Below are 19,482 nucleotides of genomic sequence, written 5' to 3' on the forward strand. Positions count from 1 at the left end.
CACAGACAGCTTTCCAGGTCATGTGGCCAGCATGACTAAACCACTTCTGGTGCAATGAAACACTGTGACAGAAACCAGAGCACACGGAAACACCGTTTACCTTCCCGCCACAGTGGTACCTATTTATCTATTTGCACTAGTGTGCTTTTGAACTGCTAGGTCAGCAGGAGCTGGGACAGGGCAATGGGAGCTCACCCCGTCATGTGGATTCAAACTGCTGACCTTCCAATTGGCAAGCCCAAAGGGCTTAGTGGTTTAGACTACAGCGTCATCCACGTCCTACTGATGATATAACAATATGGCCCTATAAGGATACCAATCTACTGCATATTCATTAAAGTAAAATGCAAATATGCAAATATGCTGCACCGATAACTATTTCTGGATTTGCTAATTGCATTCCTTTGTTTGTAGATTTTACAAAGCTATGTGCCTACCAATCTGACCTTTTTGAAAATGACTGGGGGGGGGATAATTATGGCTGTAGTCCAATACACATTCACCTGGGAGCACACATATATGAAAGTAATAGGACTACTAAATATGCCTGGAAATGAGGCCAACCCCACCTGCATGTTTTTAAATGTACAGTATTTATTTATGTGTCTAGCGGCATCAGGGAGTGGAGAGTGGCCAAGATTTTTCAAGCAATCATCTCTGATCCTGCAAAACCATCTTGTTCTGGGTGCTCTAAAGTTCATCAACCAACCTGCCCCCCCTTTTTGCTAGAAATTGAACATGTGTTTGTCTTGCACATGGGAAGGATCTGAAGATGGACAAGGAATGGCTGTTATGTCTGAAACGTTTATTGTGACCTTTACAAAAAACAAAATAGGAGGCAATGATTAAGTACTTAACGAAGGGAGTAGCAGATGTCTTGACTTCCTCGCCTGTGGGTTACATCACAACCACAGGGCTGGAATCAAATCTCCTTTTCCATTCCAGAAACTTCAAAAACAGCTTATGAAAACGGGGAGTGGCGTGCATCTTAGCAGGAAACTTCTGCCTCAGGCCAGTCCTGTACTTCCTGATGTAACAACTACATTCTCATTCAGCCTTCTTTATATTTATTCCAGCATTTCAGCAAGGAGGCAGCCCCTGGCATGGAAGGAAAGAATTGGTCTGCTGCCTAGAAACTATAAATCTCTCTCCCCCACCCCCAACTCGGAAGCGTGTGATGATCCACTAAACTTTAATAACAAACACTATGCAAATTGCAATAACAAATGCCAATTGCCATGTGCAAACTGTTAATGAATATGACTAAGCTGTGGGCCTTTTTTAAATTCACCTCGCCTCTGCACCTGCCTCAAAACTGTGGCAGAGAGGGATTCACTACTGAAGACACATCTCAGGCACTAGGAGCAACCTAGATGGGATGCCATTCATGTTATCTGGACGTGTGAGCGGATAGCTTTTAAAAAAGTAAATTCCAGGCATGGGATATGAGCCAAATCCAGCACACTGAAAAGGGGAGGGGGGGTTAACTGTTTGCCACTTCACTGTGGTCTAAACTTACATCTGGACAGGGGCTTCATGCATATTTACTAGATGTCCAGGTAAGAGTGTATAGGATTTCAGCCTAGGATAAAACAATGTGATGCTCGATTACCAGAAAGTAAATTCCATTGAAACCAGCGAGACATACTTCTGTGTAAAAATTTACAGGATTGGGCCTGAGTCCTTGAGACCACCCACCAAAGTAGACCACGCACCAATATCATATACGCCCCACCCCACTGAGCGCTAACAGCAACTGGGGGAGAGGGGATTTCGTTGACGGAATTTTAACCCTATCCCGCCCAGCGCCGCTGTCCCAATCAAAATGGTGCAAACTCCGCGGCGCGTACTTTCCTTATAGAATGAAATCGGTGCGCGATGCGACGCCACAGGTTACTCCGTGACATCTGCAAACTCCATTCGGACTCCTCTTTCGCTTTTTTCTTTGTTTGTTTGTTTACCTGGCGCGCCACGAGCACAACCTCGCCTCTCAATTTCTACCTGGCTCTGGAACTGACGGTGCAATCCTACGCCTACTTACCTGAGAGTAAGTCCGACTGAACTCAATGGGCCTTACTCCTGAACCTAGGGCCGTCCTAGTAAGCGCACGCTAGTTTCAGTTGTTGGCGCAAAGATCGGAGGCTCCGTCAAAATGAATGGGAAACTCTGGGCAAGAAAGCCGGGATAATAGGGTGGGGAGGGTGGGGAAGGTGCCGAAAGACAAGGATCTCGCCGAGGGCATCCCGAGCCGTTTTAGCCTCGCAGAGAGGCTTCCCCAGCTGCCTTCGTCCTGCATCCACCGCGCGGGAGGGAGGCGAGAGCGGGTGGGTCGGGATTTCGCCTGGAAAGTCACCTGATCCGCCCCGCAACCTGCCAGCCGCGGCTTCCCCCGAGGGCCGCCCGCCGCAGCCGGCCCCTCCCCACGCCCTGCTCTCCTCCCCTCCCTTCCCATTGGCCCCGGAGGAGAGTCCGGCGTCCAGCCCCGTAGGTTTATAAAAGCCGCGCTCCCAGCCGTCGATGGGACCTTCTAACACCTGGAGCCGGCGCGCAATACAGTATCCCTTCGCGTTTAGTGGCTATTTCTTTGTTTGTCTCTCTAATTTTTCCTCTTGCCTGGAAGGAGTTAGATCTCTTGAGAGCAAGCAGCCCGCCGCAACCACAGCCCCGACGGCCGATCGCGAAGTCCTCCCCCGAGGCCAGGTTGCGCCCGGTGAGACTCTGCTCTACCCTTTCTCGGCTTCTGCGCAGATCCCCGCATCGTTGCGCAGCGCGATCCTGTGGCTTAAAGCGCGCGTTTGTTAGCGGGGTCGGCACTTTCCTGCACGACCCTTCTAGTGCTGCTACCCCGTCGGGCTAAGAGCCCGCCTCTCTTTTTTCCTCCACACCTGCATTTAAATTCAACTTGCTGCATCCGGATCCCGCCAAGCTGCGCCCCCGACGTTTTACCGGCTTCCTTCTGCGCGCGGCTTTTAAGGTTAGATCCAGCCTGTGGCCAAATCCCACCTAGCGCCGAAGCTCAGCTTAGATCCCTCCGCTGGAGAGAGAGACCCCGACGTGGTCGTGTGCGTCTCGATCCACGTGCGGCGAGCTCGATTCCTTTGGGCCCTCTCCCTCGGACCATTCCGGGCATCATGAGCGCCCCCTTAAAGCGCGCCCCGCTGCTCGGCTCCCTCGTGAAGCGGCGAGGCCCTGGCAGCGCGCCCGCCCCTCCGCAGCAGCAGCAGTTGCTGCCCACCTCGTCGGTGTGCGCCTTGCAGCCCAAGGAGGAGATGCCCGTCTGCCCCAGGCAGGCGCCCCACGCGCTTTCCGCGCTGCCTGGCCCCACCAAGTGGCCTCTGATGGGGAGCCTCTTGGACATCCTCTGGAAAGGGGGCCTCAAGAGACAGCACGAGACGCTGGTGAGTAACTTCTGTGAGCCTCCACCACCAAGCTTTACAGGTCCTATGGCACAAACCACCTGGGGGTTTCCTTGGGTTCGAAATCCTTTTGGCACAGCCCCTAAAACAGCCCAAGGCAGCCCCATAACTCCAACAGGGGAAGCCACAGGGGAAGTCCTGGGCATCTCCAGTAAAAACTTGGGTCTCCAGTGGCATAGCTGGGAAGTCTTGACCTAGGGTGCTTCCAGACTACCTGTTTGTTGAGCATTCATTATTATTTGCTTGCATTGTGTGTGTGTCCAATATATTACGTGAAATTGTGTTCCCCCACAATTTCCAGTGCAGTCGCACATCCCCTTCCTTATCCTTTGGGGGAAACTGATTGGTTGCACCAGACCTGAAGTTGCCAGTGTGTGATTGAATCCTGCCTGATAATAGCCGTAATCTGGACGAGTCCCTTGATGGCTAGACCGGGGATACAAAACATGCGGCTTGGGACCTGTTCTAGAGTAAGGTTATCAGACATCCCCATTTCCCGGGGACAGTCCCCGGATTTACAAATCAGTCCCCATACAAAATCCATTGAAGCTGAAAAGTGTCCCCAGATTCATTGAAAAAAATCTGGTAACCTTAATTCTAGAGGGGACTGATGCTGGCTTGCAGGTGCTTTATCTTCTACTCGCATTGTCACCTGGGGTGAATCTCTGTAAGTGCACACTTGTATGTGCAACTTGGATCCACAGTGGCTCTCCTCTTTACCCTCCCTTTCCTTCTCCCTTTGGTTGCAGGCTGATTACCACCGCAAGTTTGGCAAGATCTTCCGCATGAAACTTGGTGCTTTCGATTCGGTGCACATTGGTGCGCCCTGCTTGCTCGAGGCTCTCTACAGAAAAGAGAGTGCCTATCCGCAGCGCCTTGAGATCAAGCCTTGGAAAGCCTACCGGGACTACCGTAAAGAAGGCTATGGTCTGCTTATCCTGTGAGTTAAGATTGGATAGTGAGTGGCATGCATAGTTGGGGGGCAGAGCCAGTGGGCAATGAAGGAAGGCACTCACAGCATCCTGCTGAAATCACTAAGCGTCACAAAACTTTGTATGAGTCTAGTGGCTTGGCACGGAGTTCCAAGTGATGTTAATAACAGGATGCTTTTCTCATGCTTATAAATTTAGCTGGGGGAAAGCTGCATTGATCAAGACTGAATCAAGCAACTGCTTTAATTTGCTTAATTTGTTTTTTGCGTTTGATTTAAAAAAAACCCACAAAAACTTTTGTACCTCTCCTCAACTATTTGTGTTGTGTGTGAATGTTGTTAAATAGAAGGTTGTCTACAGAAACTAAATGCCCATTCTGGCCTATGGAGGTTTTACATTCATATTGTGAAAATAGTTCAGCATAAGCCATTTCAGAGCATCTTCTGTGTACAATCTGGTGCACTGTCAGCATCAAGCTGCATGTTTTGCTGGGAGATCTCTGACTCCTCCTCCCCAAAATGCTTTTTAATCATCATCATCATCATCATCTTTAGGAAAATCTACCAGTCTGGTCACAGCTCTGGGACTGGGAGAAGGATCTGTGTTATTTTCTCTGCTTTAATATGTTTCCCCTCAGCAGAAAAAATTACAGGAGAAAAAAATAGGTATGGCAGGTGAAGCACTTTGAGATAAAATGCACTATCTTGCTAATGCCACCATCTTTCAAATCAGAAGGGGAATAGAGAATGTGGGGAACATTCTATAAAACTGATTCTGAGCGTCACTTTTGAAAACTACCCAGGAAGTGATGCTTTTAAGCATAGGGCCATTTTTTACACTGTCAGATTCATCTTAGGCATTTTCTAACCTTCCTTGGCATATATTAGCATTTATCTGTAAATTGCTCAAACCTAGTATTTGCTCAAGGCGCATCCAGCTAATATACTGCTTTTAGATTTCAGCCATCAGCATTTTCTGACATTTCACATTAATCCACACACAGTGCTAACTTAAGTAGAAAATGTCAGCATTTGCAGCATGTCTGGAATCTAGTAGAGTAGACATGTGGAAATGAGGATCTCCTTTAACTTCTTTTTGTCTTTTTCATTCACACAGAGAAGGAAAAGACTGGCAGCGAGTAAGAAGTGCATTTCAGAAGAAATTAATGAAGCCCACAGAAATTATGAAGCTGGACACCAAAATCAATGAGGTATTCATAAGGACTTATGCTTAATTTTGTATTCTAAGTTGTTAAGGCTTTAATTCAATAGCTACTGAAAACTGTAAGGCTTACTTCTCCATAGACATGCATAGGATTAAACTGTAAAGCATCATGAAATCCAGTTTGGGTCTGATCCAGGCACAGATGTAATTGAATATTTTGAGCTACCTTGTTTGTGAATGGACTCATTTAGAAGATGAGGGAGTTAAGAAGCAATCCCTGCAAAAATCTCAATTCTTTCACACACATAAATCCCTGCATGTAAAAACCTAGTATATCAAATAGAGGGCTATACTAGAACTTTCTCCCTGATGTGTCAAGTTTCTATATTCAGGGTGAACTTTTATATGGAGTAATGTGTGCAAAATGCAATCCCCCACTTTCAGTTCCAGTGGCTGAGTCCAGAAAGGACTATACACTTGATTTTGATGAATGCATGGCTCTGCAGTCAATCAGTTCCACAAGTTATGCGTCCATCTCTGCCTTTGGTATTGGCTGTGAATGGATTCACATAATCAAACAAATGTTGGTTGCCAAGTAATGAGATTTCGTTTGCCAGTCTATAGAATCCAGTGTTCATTGGACCCTTTCAGTCTCACTTGATTTTTTCCCCAGCACATGGCAACTGAAGTTGTTGGTGCTCATGGTGGGAGCAGCACTGAACTGACTGGGCAATATTCAACTAAGTTTTACCTATTGAAATTAGTGAACCTAACATAGCCATGTTTATTAATTTCCTTGGGTCTACCCTGATTAATACCTAGTTGAATATCACCCATTGACTCCAATTTGGAGGCTGCCAGAGAAATCCCCCTTTTCTCTGTAGATGTGCACCTATGATTTTGCAGGACTCATTAAATCCCAGTTTATTTGCCTACCCGGGGCAGAAACAAGTTAACTTTTTATTTTATTTTATTTTAACTTTTATTGATAAATGCAATTCTTACAAACACAAAACAGAACACTAAACAAACTTATTATACATAGATACATATACCTCTCAACTTGGATTACAAAAAAAGAAAACAAACATACAAACTAAACATACAGACATAAATCTTGACTTCCCTCCACCTATATGTGGCTTCCTTTGTTTCTTTTCTTCCTTTTGCTGTGTTACCAGTATTATGAAACAAGTTAACATGAGTTAGTTGAGACGTTACACTTGGAAGCATCTTTACTGCTTTTGCAAACTAATCACAACAAAGATGCATTAATCATTTGCCCACTGCTGTGAGATATTCTCCAATAGCAGCTGATGTACATCAACCTTTACAGACATGCGGTGGAGCTAGTGAGTTGACTAGTGATACAAGAACAAAGAATTCTCAGAGTGGTCTACAAACCTTGCAGTACTAACAAAATGGAGTTTTTAGAAGTCTTATCTGTGGGGCTTTATTTTCAGCTTAGAAGGGGGCGGGAAATAACACATTCCTGGACTATGGAACATGTGTGTGTGTGTGTGTGCGCGCGCGCGTGCACGTATGTGTATTGCAAAAGAGTGTTTGTAAAAATAATGACCTGTGCATATTTTGCTTTTCACCAATATTCCACATTTAATTCCCTTTTTAGGTTCTAGATGATTTTATGCATCGGATAGACACACTTTGTAACAAGAATGGAGAAATAGAAGATTTGTATTCAGAACTGAACAAATGGTCATTTGAAAGTAAGTTTCCCTTCTACTTCTCAGCCTGGGGTTGTTGTTTTCTCTCTCCCCCCCCCCACTCTCCACGCCACTCCACATCCAACTCAGGTGTATGCATGCAGCCTTCTTCCATGCAACTAGGACCCCCCCCCCAGGCAATCATGGCTACTGCTGCAAAACAGGCACCTGCTGAGATGGGCAGAGCAGGGGGCATGGCTTGTAGGTGCATTTCTGCTTGTGGGATGTGATGCATAAGTAGCAGTCAAGTACAATATTCATTGTTTTCCTAGAGTGGACATGTGGGGGAATGTTTGGTCCAGTCAGTCGAAAACTTCCTGTTTCCTCCTGACTGGGTCATACTTCCTTTTGCATGTGACTAGAGGTGGGCATGACCTTACCTGTCCAGGTAACAAAAGGGCAAGGCATGCTGCCACTCTTCCTCTTTTCCATCTTCCTTTCGTCGTGTGAACTGCAGTTATCTCCCCCCCCCATATGGGGTAGATCCAAATGTGCATATTTGTAACTTTAAGCCCTTTAAGCCCAGGCATAGGCAAACTTGGCCCTCCAGACGTTTTGGGACTACAACTACCATCATCCCTAGCTAACAGGACCAGTGGTCAGGGATGATGGGAATTGTAGTCTCAAAACATCTGGAGGGCTGAGTTTGCCTATGCCTGCTTTAAGCCTAAAGCCTGCCTTCAGGGATCACACTGTGCTCTGCCCCACATAAGTAAACTTATTTTTGTTACTTTAAATAAGATTGTGGCGTCTTTATTCTTTTAAGAGGGATAAGAAGGGAACTTACCAGGAACATACAATTCAATACTGAATTGTATGATAGTGAGAAGCCTACACAAGCCTGCAACCAGCTATCTGCTGAGCTGTGTAAAGGGGAATGTACTCTGCTAAGTAAAGGAACTTGCTAATGCAAGTTAGGAAGGATATTAACAAACAATATATCCTCTCTTGCCTTCCTGACCATTCCCACACTGCTACCCTACTCATGTTGAACACATGAGCAGGTTCATTTGATTTCCCCCCTAGTGTTCACGGCAGACTAGGGAAAGAATCACTCTATATTGGAGGAAGGAAGAGCACATGAGCTTGAGTTCTGGCTGGGTGTGTAATGTCAAATGATGGTTTGGCGTTGCATCTGAAATAAACCATAGTGCAGAGTGTGGCTTAACTCTTTGTTCCTCATCCCCAAACAAAATGAACTTTGTATGTGCAATTTGCTTGTCTATACCTCTCGTTGCTATGGGCTTTCCCTTTGCACCCCTTCTTCAGTTATATATAAGGATGTAAGTTATCTTCAGACAAGGATTTGTGAGGCTTCCCCCCCCCCTTCTTCTTCTTCTGCTATAACATGACCTGATGGCAGTGCATCAATCCTAACTGCTTTCTTTTCTATGATAGGTATTTGTCTGGTACTGTACGGGAAGAGATTTGGGCTCCTGCAGCAGGGCACTGGAGATGAAGGCCTGAACTTTATCAAGGCCGTAAAAACGGTATGAAGAAATGACACGCTGAACATTTTAGCCATCTGATGGACAGCAGTGTAGGAAGTTGCCTGATGTAGCGGTGGTACACATAACTCTGAATAGTCTGTGTTAGCCCTCTCCCAATCTAGTGTCCTTTGTACTTCAACTCTCAGCAGGTCGGTGGGATGCAAATGCGCTGGTGGAACCAATCCAGCACTCCTGCCAGCGCATTTGCATCTCACCATGCTCCTCCCCTTTCTGGTACGCTGTGGAAACTCAGCCAAGTGGAGGTCAGGTAAGGAGTGCAGTCTTGCTCCTTCAAGGTTGGGGGATGCTGGTACAGTCAAATTTCTGTTTACGTAACCCTCTGGTTACGTACACTTTGAGATGTGCACGCGACAAACCTGGAAGCATTTTACCGGGTTTCACCCCGTGCGCATGTGCAGAAGCAGTCCTCAGGTTGCGGAAACCTTGGGATCTGACTGGACCTCCAGAACGGATCCTGTCCGCAACCAGAGGTACCACTGTATAGACCAACTGAAAGCAGATCTCCAGGGTTTCAGACGGGAGTATTTTCCTACTCCTGCCTGGAAATTATGGGAACTCTGCTTGCAAAACGTGCTCTACCACTGACATTGTAGTTGTGATGGTCTCTAGAAAATAGTGGTTTTCTTAAGTAATTTTTGGCATGAATGGACCACTCATGGGAATGCACGATTGAGTAAAGGGTCTTTTATATCTAGAAGGAGCATGAGTAAAGATGCTTAGGAGCTGCAGGAATTCTATTGACCCAGCCCTTCTATGCATTGCACAGAAATAGTACTTGGTGCTCAGTAGGATGGCTATGTTTTGCCTCCTCTGTTGGAGGCAGTATATGTCTCTGAATGCTGGCTGCTGGGGATTGCAAGTGGGAGAGTGCTGTTGCACCCAGGGGTCCAGCTTTTAGGCTTCCTGTGGACATTTGGCTGGCCACCAAAAACAGGAAGCTAGACCAGATGGTCTTCCAGGCTATTTCAGCAGGGCTCTTAACCAGATGCCTACGAAACGCTTAAAGCAGGACCTTGGTGTGCTCTCCTCACTTGCAATTCCCAGCGATTGGTATTCCGAGGCATACTATCTCCAACAGTGAAGGCAGACCACCCAGTACCATGACTAGTAGGCATTGATAGCCTTGTCCATGAACTGGTTGCATCCTCTTTCAAAGCCATTCACTTCTCTGCTGCAATCACAGGTTTGACTCCTGCTCTTCTTTGTTTTAGTGCACATTTTGCTTCATTTTAATAATGCAGTTCATCTCTTCATTGCCATTTTGCAGATGATGAGTACATTTGGGAAGATGATGGTGACCCCCGTTGAGCTCCACAAAAGCCTGAATACTAAAGTTTGGCAGGCTCACACAAAGGCGTGGGACAATATCTTTAAGACAGGTAGCTGAACACACCTTGTGGCAGTGGCGGTATCTTGTGAAATAAGCTTTTGCATCTTACAATTTAGCAACTGTACTGCACTTTACCTGAAAGTTAATTTATCAATTACTCTCGATATACATTTGAAGTCTGCTCTGCGGAGCACATGGCAGCATATCTGGAGTTAGCACGTGTTATTTTTCACAACTACCCTGTGAGGTTGGTCAGACTAAAATATAGTCATTTGCCCAAGCTTCCCCATTAAGCTCCATGGCTGAACCAATAATTAAAGCCAGGTGTCCCTAGTCTGAGTTTAGTGCATTCCCTCCTACCCCCCTATCCCCCCCCCAAAAAAAACCAGGCTTGCCTGAGTGGCTGTTTAGCTTCTTGTTATATATGCCCACTATAAAATATGAAACTGAAATTGGTTATGGGGAGATATCAGGCTTGAGGGATCTAATTTCTTCTTTGGAAAAACCATGCGATCTACCAATTGGAGTCAGGTGCAAAAGAAATATACTCAAAGTAATGAATGCCGAGCCCAGGAATTTGTGTTTTTTTAGTACTAGAACTGAGTAGACCTCACAGTCCTTCCACACACAAAATCACTCCTGGGTGTGAAGCATTCCTTATTTTGGTGGTATCACTTAGGATGGAGAGAAGGGCGTCCTTTTGTTGCTCCCATTGTTGGGAGCCTGAGATCCTTGCTGATCTACAACAGGCCTATCTTCTGCCCACCTCTAGCTAATTGGGTCGCTCGAGTTCACCACAGAAGCCTCAAAAGCTCTGGTAGAATAGACCAGTGCGTAAAGCAACTTCAGATTGCTTGGCTCTCTTCTGTCAAAACCTCTGTTCTCCAGGCATTTCATAAGTGTATGCTGCAAGCTTCCTCTGAAGGAGCTCAGGGTAGCATTTCTGTAGCCTCACAACAACCCTGTGAGGTTGGTTAAGCTATGGGAGAGTGGCCTGCCTAAGATCAAACCAGAGAGTTGAATCTGGTTTTCCCATATCTAAAACTCTTCCCCTTGCTCCCATTTGCAAACAGAGTGGGAGGTGCAGTATTTAAAGCTTCAGGCAGTGGCTAGCATGTTTGAATGATCCTCTCTATAATACAATACAATAAAAGCCTGGCTAGATTTCAATGATTGTCCTCGACACCTAGTTTTCTGTGTGCAAGGAATTTCTGAAACGGAGGAACATTGCAACTTTCGAGGCCTATAAGCATTGCTTTTGTTTGCTCAGTACTTCCTCTCTTCCCTCCCACAGTGAAATGCTCTATTGACAGCAGGCTGCAGAAACACTCTGCCAACCCCAGCGAGGATTTCCTCTGTGACATTTACTTTGGGAGTCAGCTTTCAAAGAAGGAGCTATATGCTGCCATCACGGAACTCCAGATTGCTGGAGTTGAAACGGTAAATCCTAGCTTGCTTCTCTGCATTCGTGGCAAGGATCCTCTTAACAGTCACCCAGCTAAAAAGCTGATAGCCTCCTCTTTCCTGTGGCCCATTTTCCTCATTTGAAATCCTCCCTTTTGTTCTTAATTATTATCATCACCATCATTGCCATTTAATGGGTTGCAATCCTGTTCCTCCCCTGATCAATGCTTTAACATCTGCTAAGTCTCTCTTGGATTGTGCCAAGTTGTTTTTGATGCAACTTTTCAAAAATCTAAATACAGAAGGCCTAATGCAGGGATAGGGATGCGGGTGGCGCTGTGGGTTAAACCACAGGGCCTACGGCTTGCCGATTAGAAAGTCAGCGGTTTGAATCCCCGCAACAGGGTGAGCTCCCGTTGCTCGGTCCCTGCTCCTCCCAACCTAGCAGTTCAAAAGCACCTCAAAGTGCAAGTAGAAAAATAGGTACCGCTCTGGCAGGAAGGTAAACGGCGTTTCCGTGTGCTGCTCTGGTTCGCCAGAAGCGGCTTAGTCATGCTGGCCACATGACCCGGAAGCTGTATGCCGGCTCCCTCGGCCAATAAAGCGAGATGAGCGTCGCAACCCCAGAGTCGGCCATGACTGGACCTAATCGTCAGGGGTACCTTTACCTTTAATGCAGGGATGGAGAACCTGTGGCCCTTCAGTTTCTGGTACTGCAGCTTTCATCAGCCTCAGCTGGCATCGCCAATGCTCATGGTAGATGAGAGTTGGTTAGGTAACATATACAGTAGTACCTTGGGTTAAGAACTTAATTCGTTCTGGAGGTCCGTTCTTAACCTGAAATTGTTCTTAACCTGAGGTACCACTTTAGCTAATGGGGCCTGCCGCCACGCCACTGCCGCATGATTTCTGTTCTCATCCTGTAGCAAAGTTCTTATCCTGAGGTACTATTTCTGGGTTAGCAGCGTCTATAACCTGAAGCACCTGTAACCTGAAGTGTCTGTAACCCAAGGTACCACTGTAGTGTATCACTGATATCTCATTCCTCTCCTGAAAATTCTAAATGCCTTTTGTACTACAGTGGTACCTTGGTCCTTAAACGGCTTCGTTGCTGAACAAATCGGCTCCCGAATGCTGCAAACCCAGAAGTAAGTGTTCCAGTTTGCAGACGTTTTTCAGAAGCCAAACATCCAACATGGCTTCTGATGAGTGCAGGAAGCTCCTGTAGCCAATTGGAAGCTGCGCCTTGGTTTTTGAACCGTTTCAGGAGTCGAACGGACTTCCAGAACGGATTAAGTTCAAGAACCAAGGTTCCACTGTACTAAGAATCCAGGTGGTCTGAATAATAATAATAATAATAATAATAATAATATTTCTATACCGCCCTATGCCTGCAGGTCTCCTAGGCTAGGGCAGAGCTCAGTTCTGAAATGTAAAGAAGCCAGCTGCAGATAATACATATAAATATTCTCCCATTGTGAAAGGCTTCATGTTGTTGTTGTTGTTGTAGCAGCTCCTTACTCATGTTAACGTAGAAGTCCTGAGTGAGCTCAGTCAGTCTCTCTTACCGTTTTGCAGACAGCCAACAGTCTGCTCTGGGCTCTCTACAACATCTCCTGCAACCCTCACGTCCAGGCAAAGCTACTTGAGGAAATACAGGCTGTGGTCTCGGCTGAAGAGAACCCAAATGCTGAACATCTGAAGAAGATGCCCTATTTAAAGGCGTGCCTGAAAGAATCTATGAGGTAAATTTCCCACCCTAGTATGAAAATAAATGGTCTCTCTTTTCTTTGGCTACACCCATTTAAAGCATTTCGAACAGGCGAAACTGACAGGGAAGATCAGAAACCAGGAAGATCAAGACTGGAGTAGATTTTCAATTTATTTAAAAGACCAGTGTAAACAGTTAAAACCATTGGCAGGGATGTAATGACACTTGTAATGTGGAATTAACTATAGTAACCATGGATATATAACAGATGGATAATGGTATAAGATGCAAAAATTTAATCTTAAATATGGAATCCATGGAGGGAGGGAAGGACGTCTGAAGGTTCAAAAGACCCTTTTATTTCAGTGTTGGAAATGGTTAAACTTTAAATGTATAAAATTGTGTAAAACCAATAAAAAACTATTTAAAAAGTTAAGCATTTTGAACAGTTAGGACTTCCCCTAAAGAATCTTGGGAACTGTAGTTTGTGAATGGCACTGAGAGTTGTTAGGAGCACCCTTAACAAACTAGAGTTCTCAGGATTCTTACCATGATGTCATCATCCGGCTCCTGGTAGATCTGTCTTTCAATCATAGTAAAAAATGTGCTTTGTTTTTTTGCTGTAGGTTAACTCCGTCTGTGCCGTTTACCACTCGGACCCTGGACCAAGAAATGGTCCTAGGAGACTACGCTCTTCCTAAAGGGGTGAGCCGCATTTTCCAGCAGCAAAATTAACTTCAGATGCATTTACAGCCCTATAATAAAAGTTTATTATTTTTATTACTATTCATAAAAGCACTGGGCACCCTGGTACATTGGTGATGGTTTCTTCTACGTGAGTGTGGGTGAAATTGATCAATTCAGCAAAGGACTTCCCCTGTCTAAGCTGTCATGTACTATGCTTTATACATGGTATGAGTGTAGAATTGCAGCTGCAAAGTCACTTTTCTAACACATCGTACTCTTGAAGGAGCTACTTTTTGGAGTCTACAGTTAAGTCACTCCAATGGAATTTGAGCACTGTAAGGCGTAATCAATTATTGCAACAACATGAGCTGTATAGGGGGAAACAGAGTGTGTCTAGCTGGCTTGACATGTTGCTTTGCAGTGCAGGTCAGTTTGACTTAATTTATGAAAGAAGTTCCTGAGATCAAGCTTGCCTGGAAAACACACCCTCTCCAGGCTTCGCACATTTTCTTCTGACATAGCTCTTATGCCTTTAATACTGACAGGCAAAAATGTTCATCCAGACCTGCCTCACTGTTTTCCCCCAAAGAAACCCAATCTTTTCCACTGAATCAGAGCCAATGGCAATCGAGTTTTCTCTGGATTGACGTTTGCTCAATTTATCACTTAAAGAGCAGGTTTTCTGGGAGAAAGCTATGGGGCAACTGCTTGGATCCATGCTGTAATGGTTCTGGGGGTTGCTCGTACGTAAGTTGCCGCTACTCCTGGCTAGGTTGCCTGGTTGAACCCTTTCTGTCTGGACAGCCTCAAGTTCCGTGGCTGCCTCAGTCGCTGGCAGAATCCGTCAGTGGGCGTTTCTTGAACCTCTTCCAGCATAGAAGCTGTTTGACGCCCAGTCTCCTCCTACTCTGCCTGCGCGGAAGTCTTCTGTGCAAAGAGGGTGTGGGCAGCGGAGTACCCGTGCTCTCTCCGCTGGTCTCTGGCGAGGAGTCCTGGAGCCACCTCTCCGATTCCCCCATCTGCCCCCCTTGAAAATTTGGGTGCAGACAGAAGCCTGATGAAAACTGGATCAAACTAAGCTTTACTCACATTGCACCTTGTTTGCTTGGTTTTTTTAAAAAAGCATGCTTAGCCTTTAAAACACTCACAGGCAAGAGAATATTATCTATTTTCTACTCTGAATTGGCTCTGAAGGCTATTTCACTGGAAAGATTAAGGCTTCATCTGCTTTCTTCCGTTTTGAAACCCCTGCCTGGAAATAAATCCCAACTTGAAATTTGTTTGGGGCTTCTTAGAATTTTTTTTTTAACATCTTCTGGCTGTTGCTCCATGCTTTTCTTGCTTGCCTTGGAAGCGCAACAGCCTTTGATGCGACATCATGGTTCTGTCAGAGAAAACAGCTTTTCCTTTTTCCTGCAGCTCTTTTTTCCATTAGCAACACAAGGCTTGATGTTCTGTCTTTAGAAAAACTGCACCCGGCTGACCTCCACTCCCCTCTCTCACTCACCCCATGCTGTTTTCTATGTTTACAGACGGTGTTGATGATCAACAGCCATTCTCTGGGATGCAACGAAGAATACTTCAACGACTGGACTCAGTTTAAGCCAGAGCGTTGGCTCCAGAAGAACATAAATCCTTTTGCTCATGTTCCGTTCGGGATTGGAAAAAGGATGTGCATCGGACGCCGCCTGGCAGAGCTACAGCTTCAATTAGCTCTCTGTTGGGTAAGATGTTTGCAATTACATCTTCCCACCCTCCTTCAAATAGCAGTCACATTGTGTGTGTGTGTAGGGCTGAGTAGGTAAAAATTTACTTATGCCCCAGCCTTCATCACAAGACCCTAAGGTGTGTTCCATACATCAAATCCTATTGGTTGGTTGTATCCTGCTAAGTTTCACATGGAATAAACCCATTGAAATTATCGGACCTAAGTAAGTCGTATGCAATTAGCGTTGAATAAAGGTAAAGGTACCCCTGACCCTTAGGTCCAGTCGCGGACGACTCTGGGGTTGTGGCGCGCATCTCACTCTATAAGCCGAGGGAGCCGGCGTACAGCTTCCAAGTCATGTGGCCAGCATGACTAAGCCGCTTCTGGCGGAACAGAGCAGCGCACAGAAACACCGTTTACCTTCCCGCTGGAGCGGTACCTATTTATCTACTTGCACTTTGACGTGCTTTCAAACTGCTAGGTGGGCAGGAGTAGGGACCGAGCAACGGGAGCTCACCCTGTTGCAGGGATTCGAACCACTGACCTTCTGATCGGCAAGCCCTCTGTGGTTTAGACTACAGCGCCACCTGTGGCCCTAGCATTGAATACACCCATATAAAAGAAGTGGGTAGAACTGTTAGGTGCCCCCACTCCCCTGGGCCATGTGAACAGGTGGGAGGGGCTGCTCACCTGTCAGTCATCACAGCGAGCGGTTAGCCACCCATGCTAAACTTGGGATGGATCATAGCCTTGTCATTGTGAGTAGCAAGGCTGTGCCTTGACTTTGAAGCTCATTTTTGAGGGTGAGCTGGCAGGTTCCGAGGATTGTCCCTGGCTCAGACTAACCCTTCGGGATGAGTTCGTTCCCACAGGTGCTCACTAGGGTGAGTTTGAGCAGCCCGGGTTTGATTCCTTCTGTCTTTGTGTTGCAGCTTATACGGAAGTATCAGATTGTAGCGACCGATGACAAGCCGGTGGAAACCCTGCACTTGGGAATCCTCATCCCCCATCGAGAAGTTCCCATTGCATTCAGAAGGCGATAAAGGTAAATGAAGCTGGAGCTCTGTGGCCAGGCTGGTCCCAGAAAATGGCGTCTTAATGGACTCTCTTCTTGGCCCACTTCATATAGGGTTGCCATATTGAAAGTGAAAATCTGGACAAGTTGTTGAGCACATTGGGGGGGGGGGGTTGAGCTTTTTAAAGTTTTGCCATACATCCCAATTTTACTGGACATTTTGCCAATTTCTGCCCGGACACTGCTTGTGACTGCATTATTCCGGCTATGCCTGGGAAATTCCAGGTGTATGGCAACCGTACGTAATTCATGTTTCTGAAAGTTAGACAGTGCCTGAGTTTTACAGAGCTTCCTGAAGAGTTACAGAAGATTCAGAAATGTGTTTCTGCTTTTCAGGAGACATTGGCCCAATAAGAGCTTTTTTCTTGTCCGCTCCATCTGTTCCTGAACATTGAAAACACCACCATGCCATAATTTGCTGCAAGGTTAAACAGTGAAACTATGAAATGAGCAGAACTGGCTTTTCATTTAACTATCGTCCTAGAGCCAGGAAGGGGAAACACTTGGCCAGCTGACAGTACTCAAAGCAGCAAGGGCTCCTGGCTGACTCTAGCTTCTATATATTTTCAGAGCAAATTTCTAGCCCTCATTTTTGCAGAGCAATCAGGGGAAGAACAGAAGGAAGCCAGGAGACAGCTACCATCCAGCCTACATTTCAAAAGTGTGCACAAACCATGTTAACCACATGGATCTGAGCCATGATAAATTTTCTAATATGGCTTGTGCAAGATCTACCTCTAAATACCATTGGTGGACTACTAAGATAATTGATTACTTTGACCAGAGAATGTGTAAATGTTCTTTCCTCTCTTCCCCTCTCCCTCAGATACTTTTTGAAGGAAGACAGTTGGTTGAGTGCTGCCTTTTCTGAAGACAACCCCCTTGAATGCTTGGCACCCAATCTCCTTCAGCAACCAGGGGCCAAGCATGTTTTGACCTATGTGCTGTTGATGGAAGAGAGATCAAGGAGCATCTGAAATTAGCTTTGACCTTGCTTTGGGGGCAGATCTGTCAAACCATGCACCTAAGTAATATTTTGAATACTGCAATGAAAACCAACAAGGACCAGCCTTTATTTTAAAAGGTGCAAACTGAGAAAACAGCAAAAAGACTGGTGTGAGACAATGGATCTTTTCATGCAGCCCTGACGAAAATCCATTTCTGTTCACCTGCCCATGTGAAATCTGCTAGTTGTGGCTCAGTACATCCTTCCTGTTAGATGTTTTTAGGATCAACTGGCCAAAGGTGGATGAAACGATACAGTGAGTTCAGTGCTGAGGTGTGAGAGGAGGAAAATTTTGCTGTTTCTCACATCCTGCAGGAATTGTGTAGGTTTTTTAAAGTGAGGATTTCTGTCTGCTGCAGGTCTCGTTCAGCCTACCTCCTTTTACAAAGGAATGTTGTGATAAGGAGAAAGAATCACTCCAAGAGGGTCCTGGTGTTTATATTTTTTAAAATACTTTTTTTTAAAAGGGGAGAAAAACTGCACTAAATCCATTTCCCTTTATATATCTGTTAAAACTCAGAGCCTTGCTGCAGTAGCCGTGAAACTTTTGCCATTACATGATTTTGATAAAAACACACAAGTGCTGTATTTGGAAAAAAACAAAGTACCATACCTCTGCTGATGGTTCACACTGCAGAAAATGTGGGCTGATTCAGGCTAGCTCTGCCTGGAAAATCCCCATAAGCTCTACATAGTTCTTCATGCTCATGAACAGACCATTACAGGGAATCCAGTGCTCTGATGCTCTGGATAACAACTTGACAGGACTGGTGGGGTGTGCACAGGCCTACAGAACTGCTCTAGTTTTTAAAAATGGACTTGCCCACTTCAGGGCTTGTACTTATGGGTTGAAGAGACTAATTCAGTACAGTCAGGCTTGCATAAGGCATGACTCACCAAGCCACACACAGCACCCCAGTAATGTACTGGAACCTACCAGGGGCTGCCTAGAATGCTTTGGGGGGGGGTGTTTGCATAATGTGGGTAATGTGTGAAGCACCTTGGCTGCCAAAATAAGTGGCTGGTGGGTGTTTCGCTTTTTTCATGCAGTGCATGAATGAATGAACTCACAAAAATTTGCTGCTGCAAGGCAATGTGATGGGCTATAGCTTGGAGGGCTCTGAAATGGGATTGGACATTGTCATCTGTATGGTTGTATGTAGCCTCCCGGGTTCAGAGGCACAACTGCTTCTCAATTCCAGCTGCCGGGAACAACGAAGTGAGGAAGTGTTGGGAACAAGTTGCTGCTCTACATGGACCATTGCTCTGATCCAGTGCAGGTGATGTGGTGCTTTTGTATTCAGCTTGGAGAGGCTCAGAGACACATTTCAGCATCATGATCTGCAATAGCATATGAGCATTATTGTTCATGTTTTCACCCATTCCTGAATAATATACGCACAGCTTCCTTGTGGTGTTGTTGGGGGGATTTTTTTACATGAATTTTTGTGTTTTTTATATTTTAAACAAACATTTTTTATATAACGAAGATCCTTGTACACTTTGGAGAACTGTCAACAGATGCTGATTTATTGTACAGAATTGCTATTTTTTTCAGTGTTTGGAATTTCTCTTGTTGATACCTAAACACACGCTTTTTTGTAATAAAAAAGAATTTCCAGATATGATGCCTCTGCTTGTATCGAACACGTCATCCAGCATCGTTTTAGAAAGTCATCTACATTCTTTGTGAGTTGCTCATCATATTTTGCCACCAGCTCAGAAGGAAAAAAAATCCAAGCTCTATGTGCTGGGCCTGGGGGTAACCCGTGAAACACGGTCCAGGACCGGCCCAGAATCCGAAGGTTCTGCTA

The 19,482-nt window shown here is 45.6% G+C and overlaps 1 protein-coding gene and 1 long non-coding RNA gene across 4 annotated transcripts; one reads left to right on the forward strand and one right to left on the reverse strand.

The window, feature by feature from the left end:
* Window positions 1-784: 784 nt before the first annotated feature.
* On the reverse strand, window positions 785-2,380 carry LOC310680442. The gene is made up of 2 exons (XR_014512761.1): window positions 2,042-2,380; window positions 785-1,098 (listed from the first exon to the last, which is right to left on the reverse strand). It is a non-coding gene; the product is annotated as an uncharacterized lncRNA (long non-coding RNA).
* Window positions 2,381-2,447: 67 nt separating this feature from the next.
* On the forward strand, window positions 2,448-19,291 carry CYP24A1 (cytochrome P450 family 24 subfamily A member 1). 3 transcript variants are annotated; one of them, XM_083446964.1, is made up of 12 exons: window positions 2,448-2,555; window positions 4,166-4,356; window positions 5,465-5,558; window positions 7,143-7,239; window positions 8,635-8,726; window positions 10,015-10,126; window positions 11,372-11,517; window positions 13,060-13,226; window positions 13,819-13,897; window positions 15,412-15,603; window positions 16,520-16,632; window positions 17,489-19,291. In XM_083446964.1, the coding sequence occupies exons 2-11, from the start codon at window positions 4,202-4,204 to the stop codon at window positions 16,628-16,630; spliced, it is 1,245 nt and encodes a 414-aa protein (XP_083303090.1). In that variant the 5' UTR covers window positions 2,448-2,555; window positions 4,166-4,201; the 3' UTR covers window positions 16,631-16,632; window positions 17,489-19,291. The 3 variants fall into 3 exon arrangements, 2 of the variants coding, with proteins under 2 accessions (XP_083303090.1, XP_083303089.1); XM_083446963.1 differs by having other exon boundaries at window positions 2,480-3,398; XR_014512725.1 differs by having other exon boundaries at window positions 2,525-3,398; window positions 13,819-14,626; window positions 14,830-15,603.
* The last annotated feature ends 191 nt before the right edge of the window (window positions 19,292-19,482 follow it).

The sequence above is a fragment of the Podarcis tiliguerta genome (genome assembly GCF_965153285.1).
Source record: "Podarcis tiliguerta genome assembly, chromosome: 6".
NCBI lineage: Eukaryota > Metazoa > Chordata > Lepidosauria > Squamata > Lacertidae > Podarcis > Podarcis tiliguerta.

Coding starts and splice junctions, on each gene's coding strand:
- CYP24A1 (XM_083446963.1), top strand. CDS start 3,132: ATGAGCGCCCCCTTAAAGCGCGCCCCGCTGCTCGGCTCCCTCGTGAAG. Junction 5,559..7,142: donor TGGACACCAAAATCAATGAG/GTATTCATAAGG, acceptor TTCCCTTTTTAG/GTTCTAGATGATTTTATGCA. Junction 13,227..13,818: donor TGCCTGAAAGAATCTATGAG/GTAAATTTCCCA, acceptor TTTTTGCTGTAG/GTTAACTCCGTCTGTGCCGT.